Source organism: Gallinula chloropus, assembly GCF_964237585.1.
Source record: "Gallinula chloropus genome assembly, chromosome: 2".
Classification (NCBI taxonomy): Eukaryota; Metazoa; Chordata; class Aves; order Gruiformes; family Rallidae; genus Gallinula; species Gallinula chloropus.
Window position 1 is genome coordinate 117,070,538 of NC_140086.1, and position 7,125 is coordinate 117,077,662.

At 46.2% G+C, this 7,125-nt stretch overlaps 1 protein-coding gene across 1 annotated transcript; it reads left to right on the top strand.

The window, feature by feature from the left end:
* Window positions 1-5,075: 5,075 nt before the first annotated feature.
* LOC311188586 (C-C chemokine receptor type 2-like) lies at window positions 5,076-6,390 on the top strand (the record flags this gene model as incomplete). The annotated part of the gene is made up of 2 exons (XM_084260040.1): window positions 5,076-5,223; window positions 5,309-6,390. Exon 2 carries the CDS (start codon window positions 5,320-5,322, stop codon window positions 6,388-6,390), a length of 1,071 nt encoding a protein of 356 aa, XP_084116166.1. The 5' UTR covers window positions 5,076-5,223; window positions 5,309-5,319.
* Window positions 6,391-7,125: the final 735 nt, after the last annotated feature.

Sequence of the window (7,125 nt, forward strand, 5' to 3'; positions counted from 1 at the left end):
CTACTGAATTGCAGAAAAGCTCAGAATTTTTGCAAGATTGTATTCCTGGTTTTGTTAGGGAATGGAAACAATTGGATCCTGAGGATCCACGGAGAATGAAGCCTATTTTTCCAAGCTCAGAACAGATTTTTCTTGAAAGTTCAGTATAAATGAAAAAACTCATCAGTTAGCAGGCAAGTGATTATGCTCAGATGTTTCTAATGTTCAGCTGTTATAAAAGAGGAAGAGGTTTCCAAAACAGGGTTTAGTTTTGGGACTCTTTCCCCAGTTACATCCTGGAAAGAAAACCTGTGGTCACTACCACAGGAAAAGGTTTGTTAGAGGGAAACTACCAGCACAGAGCCTTACATACAGCACTTAGATTGCTCGTCCATCTTTTCCTTCAGCTTCCTTATAAACCCAAGAGAACCAATTAGTTTTATGTTTGCTCCCAAAGATGTCTTTGGTATCTGTGCACGTTCTGCTGTAGTTTTGCCTGTCCACAGACCCCTCCTAGAAAGTCAAAGGGAAGTTACGGATCTGTTAGCAGGACCCATTGGGCACCTTTCTAGCAACACCTGCTACAAGGATATGGGGAATCATTTTTCTTCATTGAAGTTTCAGTTTTACCTGTGCTACACTGTAATAATCTCTTCATGAAGTGCCTTGGCTGCTGCTGACACATCCTTCTAAGCTGACTAAGAGTCATTACGCAATTTATTTTTCTGTATGACAAATGCTGCCATTCGGGAAAAGGAGGAGAGTGACGGCAGGCAGAGTAGCACTGTGCTACCCATTCATACATTTCCACAGAGAAGTCTTGCCTCAGACCATGAAAAAGGGAAAGAGAACTTTGAGGGACTCCAGTTTTGAGCTAGGCGGCTCCATTAATGCACAGGTGCTGTTCTAACTTGTAGTTACTAATACTCTGATTTTCATGAGTGTGGTGGGCACCCTGTCTTGAGGCTAGATGCCTACCAAAACCATTCTATCACTCCCCTTCTGAGTTGGACAGGCGATATAAAATATATAAAGTATATATTGAGAGGCTTACAGGTCAGATAAGGACAGGGAGAGATCATTCCACAATTAATGGGTAAAACAGACTCAATGCGGAATAAAATGCATCTAATTTATTACCCAATCAAAAGAGAGTAGGATAATGAGAAATAAAAACAAATCTTAAGACACCTTCCCCCACCTCTCCCTTCTTCCCAGACTCAACATCATTCATGATTTCTCTCCCTCCTCCCCCCAAGAAGCACAGCGGGACGGGAAATGGGGGTTTCAGTCAGTTCATCATGCATTGTCTCTGTGTGGTGGTTTAGCCCTGGCTGGAGACCAGATGACCACCAAAGTCGCTCTACCACTCCCCTTTCCAGCTGGACAAGGAAGAAAACATATATTGAGAGGCATGGACTTGAGATAAGAACAGGGAGAGCTCGTTCTGCAATCAGTGTCATGGGTGAAACAAACTCAACATAGAGTAAAGGACAGAAAACTCTCTAATTTATGACACTGCCCTGCACACCCAGTGACACCAGAGTCGGGTAATGAGAAGCGCAGCCAGATCTTAAAGCACCTCTCCCCACCCCTCCCTTCTCAGCAGACTTCACTTTAGCCATGATTTCGCCCCCTCCTTCCCCCCATTGTGGCACAGGGAGGGGCAGGGACTGGGGAATGGGGGTTTTGGTCAGTTCCTCACCAGTTGTTTTCCTTCCTAGCTGGACAGGGGAAGGGGGCATTCCTCACCCCCTTCCCCTGCTCCAGCATGGGGTCCCACCCAGAGAGGGAGAGTCCTCCACAAACTTCTCCAGCGTGAATCCTTTCCCATGGGGCTTCAGCTCTTCACCAGCTGCCCCAGCGTGGGTCACTTCTGTGGGGTGCAGTCATAAATCATATATCTCTCAGGCCCAGACAGCTCCAGCCTGGTCCTCCACAGAGCCACCAGCCTTCCCCCTCAGCAAACCTGCTCCAGCGTGGATCTCTCTCTCTTTCTCATCTCTGTGTCTCTGTCTCTCTCCACGGGCTGCAAGTACTGGCAGGGGATTGCTCCAACGCGGGTCACAGCATCTCCTGTATGTCTCCACCTGCTCCAGTGTGGGGCCTCTGCACGGGCCTCTGCACCCCTTCTCACTCTGCCAGTCCTTCCTTCTTAGGGGGAGGACTCCTCACACTTTTACCCTGCTCCAGCGTGGGGTCCCTCCCACAGGAGACAGTCCTCCACGAACTTTTCAAACATGATTCCTTTCCCATGGGGTGTCAGTTCTTCATGAACTGCCCCAGCATGAGTTCCTTCCATGGGGTGCCAACCTTCAGGAACAGACTGCTCTATCTTGGTCCCCCACAGAGTCACAAGTTCCCCCAGCAAACCTGCTCCCACGTGGGCCTTTCTCTCTACCAGCTGCAGGTCTTGCCAGGAAACCTGCTCCAGCATGGGCTTCCCATTGGGTCAGAGTGTCCTTCATGTGCCTCCACCTGCTCCAGCATGGGGTCCTCCATGGGCTGCAGGTGGGATCTCTGCTCCCCATCATCTTCCATGGGCTGCAGGGGGACAGCCTGCTTCACCATGGTCTTCATAACATCACTGCAAGTGCCTGCAAAGTTTCTCAGATCTTCTCACTCCTTTCTTGGGCGGCAAAAAGCATCTGCTTGTCTTTTTTTCCCTTAAATATGTTGTCACAGAGGCACTATGACCGTTGCTGATTGGCTCAGCCTTGGTGAGCAGCGGGTCCATCCTTGAGCTGGCTTTGCTTGAATTACTTTATCGTTGAAATGTCTGACAGTCATACCAGCGCCTAGATACTTCCATAGCTAAAGCTGACACCCTATAGGTAACAGCTAACAGTCCAGCACTGGCAAGGCTTCTCTCAAAGGAGTGAGCTCAGACTGCAGCTTTGTTAAAGCTTAAAGAAATTAAATTGCATTACATCACTGCAAATATTAAGAAAGTAATATTTTTCTCCCATCCAAGCTGGAACCCCATTTTATCTGCAAGAGCTTTTTCTGGCGGGGGGCAGGTATGTGGGCAGGGCTTAGTCACATTTCACTGTACCCAACTTCTTTGAGACTCAGAACATAACCAGTCCTCCAAGGGGAAATGAGAGTAGCATCTTATTGGACTGCTCATACATTTTGGTGCTTTTGCATGATAAGCACACAGGATAAATTTGAAGGGGGGGGGGGAGGGAACTGAAGTGAAAACTCTCCTCCTCTTATATTTCTGATTTAGGTTTGACTCAGTTGCCTGCTTTTCCAGAAAACACCCAGAATTTCTGCAAGCAACCAAAACTACCCTGCACATGCAGAAACTTGGGGGAGGGTGGAGAGGGCAGGACAGTGGGCACTGATGGTTGAATGCAGTACATAAAGCAGATGAGAAAGCCATGCAAGTCGAAATCAGTGAGAATTCCTGAATATTGACTTGTAACTTTGTAAGGAAAATAAGGGAAATAAGCCAAATAATTGCAAGTTCCCAAATCAATCTCTCTGAACAGTCCATTACAGCACAGCTGCAGATATAAACCTGGAGATTGTTTTGGTAGCACACCCACTCTGAAAGTTCAGTTCCAGATCATTTCAGAGCCGGACTTCCTGTCAAGGGCTACAGCTTGGAGATTGTCCTCCATGAACTTCTCTAATGTGAGTCCTTTCTATCAGGGGGGTCATCTTATCACCAATTGCCTCAGCGTGGCTCCCTTCCATGGGGTGCTGACCTTCGAGCCCAGACTGCTCCAGACTGGCCCCCCAGAGAGTCACAAGTCCCCCAGCAAACCTGCTGTGGCATGGGTCAGTCTCTCCATGGGCTGTAGATGGAACCTCTGCTCTCTGTCATTATCCATGGGCTGCAGGATGACAGCCTGCTTCACCATTCTCCACAGATTGCAGGAGAGTCTCTCTCTCTGGCACCTGAAGTGCTTCATCCCCTCCCACTCCTTCTTCCCTGGCCTTGGTGACTGCATGGTTTCTCACATCTTCTCACTCCCTTCTCTGGTGGTAAAATGCAGCTGCTTGTGGGGTTTTTTTCTCCTAAATGTGATTCCCAGAGGCACTGTGACCATTGCTGATTGGCTCGGCCTTGGTCAGCAGCAACTCTTGCCTGGAGTCAGCTGATGTTTACTCTCTGGGGCCTGCAGAGAGCTTCTAGTTGCTTCTTGCAGAAGCCACCTCTGCAGCCCGCCCCCCGTCTCCGCCAGGACCCAGCTACACAAAACTGCAACATCCTTTTACAGACAGCAAACAGCTCTGTGTGAGTGGCTACCAAACGCATCGATTTCAGTTCCCCACTAAGTGACCAGGAAGGACATCTTGTCCCTCCAGAACCCGTCTTCACAAAATCCTCTTCCCAGCTTCTCATGCGATACCCAGGCAATCGTCCATTTTCTCTGGGGGAATCTGTCAGAAGCCTTTTCAGACATAGACAAAGCCATGCTTCTGCATCTGGCCCACAGTCCTACCAAGGACCTGGGAATTGGGAAGGGCTTGGTGACATCAAATTTGCAAAGCCTTTTGTGCCATTTGCCAATGTGTTTGCGTATCTGTTCTTTGTACAGGCCTGCATGCTGCTTTCACTGGGGAGGGTTTCGCTACAGGAAGGGTGGGCGGCAAAGGAACCAGCTTTTACCTGCTCACATTGTAGTAGAACTTGCTGTAACAGGGCTTTTACACCTCCTCTGCACCAGTTACCTCCCAGGCTGGGAAGCTCAGCCCCCGCAAGACAGAAAGTTTGGGCAACCTTTTCACTTCATCAGTGACTATGTCACCTCACTGGAAATGGTGACTAACAAAGGATGAAGTAACCTATCAAACAGACACACTCAGTGATGTCTGGATCTGCCTTTTGCCATTATGCCTTCCCCAAGACAATTGGCCAATCTAAACTGTGGAGCCCCTGAATCATGTCTCTTAAACAGATACTCACACAAGGAATCAAAACTTCTTAGAGCCCCAAGCACTGGGGTGGTCTTGCAATTGATGGAAGGATGCCACAGCAGATGTAGGCATTATCAGCCACACTGATGGCAACTTTCATGTTTTATGCCATTTGCCAAAATGTTTGCCTATCCATTCTTTCTACAGGCCTGCAGGCTGCTTTCATTCCAGAGCTACGGAAGACCAGCACGCTTCCATGGCCAGCGTCTGACCCAGATTCTGTAAAGGACACAGCATTTGCCATTTTAACCCAGACCAACGCTGCCTACTTGCTGCTCTGCAACACCCAGGACAGCAGGTCCACCCAGGTGGGTATGCTTTGTACTGTGCAAAGGTCATGTCTACACCTCCAAGCTTGGGGATTCCTCCAGTAAAACACCCTTTTCTTCCTTTCCAGATCAAGACACCATGGAAAACCATACCATGGACTTAGCTGACTTGCTGATAACAACAGAATTTGACTACAGCGATTCAGAGCCATGCTTGGGAACTGAGGAAAAGCACTTTGCAGCAAACCTGTTGCCACCACTTTATTCTTTGGTGGTGATATTTGGCCTCATAGGCAATATGCTTGTTATCCTCATCCTGGTAAAATACAAGAGGTTGAAGAGCATGACTGACATCTACCTGCTCAATTTGGCAATTTCTGATTTGCTGTTTGTATTCTCTCTCCCTTTTTGGGCTTATTACGCCGCTCACGACTGGGTTTTTGGGGACGCGCTGTGCAGAATTCTCTCAGGTGTCTACCTCCTCGGCTTCTACAGCGGGATCTTTTTCATAATCCTCTTGACCCTAGACAGGTATCTGGCCATAGTGCATGCAGTGTTTGCATTAAAAGCTAGGACAGTTGCCTACAGCATCCTCACCACCATTGTCACTTGGGCTGTCGCTGGTTTTGCTTCTATTCCTGGGATAGTGTTTCACAAAACTCAGAAAGAAGACTCACGTTACACCTGCAGCGCTCATTATCCAAGCGATACTGCGATAAATTGGAAGTACTCCTGCATTTTAAAGATGAACATCCTGGGACTTGTTATTCCAATGGTTATTATGGTTTTCAGTTACTCACAAATTATAAGAACATTATTGAGATGCAAGAATGAGAAAAAACAAAAGGCAGTCAGACTTATTTTCATGATCATGATTTTTTACTTCATCTTCTGGACACCGTTCCATATTTCTTCTTTTTTGCATACATTTCAAAATTCACTTTTCAATCCAAATTGTGAAATCAAAGGTCACCTGGAGAAAGCAATCCAAGTGACAGAAACAATATCCATGATTCACTGTTGCATAAATCCTGTGATCTACGCATTTGTTGGAGAAAAATTCAGGAAATACCTTTATGCCTTTTTCCGAAGGCACGTTGCAGCCCACCTCTGCAAAAAATGTCCAAATCTGTATCGTGAAAAGATGGAAAGAGTTAGTTCCACATTTACAGCATCCACTGCAGAGCATGACATCTCTACTGGACTGTAAAAATACATAAAAACATTACTATATGTTGCATCCTGTACTTTGCCTTAAGGACTGCCTGACATAATTTAAGATCTTTATGTCAATCACTATCAAAAATGGTATGAGCCTCAATTCTTGTAAACTGTTCCCTGGGGTTGCAGCATTTTTCATTCTTAAACTAAGGGAATCAGTGAGTTCTCCAAGAAATGTTAACACCATAGCTGGACCACATTGAGATTTGAATGCGGCCCAGAATAGTATGATTCTGTTTATTGACCCAAATTCTATCCAATAAATGAATGCTACTAAGATTTAGCTGGGGGGAATACAATATTGAACAGGCTGAGGAGTGACATGTCATCTCACGAGAGCCATTTCCTGTTGTGTGAACATTTTAATTTGAGGATTGATGCCACTTCCAAAAGATGTTCCATTACTGTTGAATACTAAAGAGGTACATCAATCATCACAGCTTCCTCCCAGTGGTCAGGGATTTGATGGGGTAGTTGTCTTAATTTTCACCCCTCTATCCCTTATTTTCCCTACATAAATAAAAGATGTTTCCATAAAAAGGGAATTTGTGGATGAGTATATCAAGATATTCTCTCTCCTCTGATGGGAGAGTTGACTGACCTTCATCTTACCAGGGCAAACTAACTCAAGGATTTATCTGTTATCTAATAGTGTGGTCATTTTTAAACATAATCCTTTTGACTATAGGCGAAGTTATACTACTTTGAATTTAGTTCTTTTACT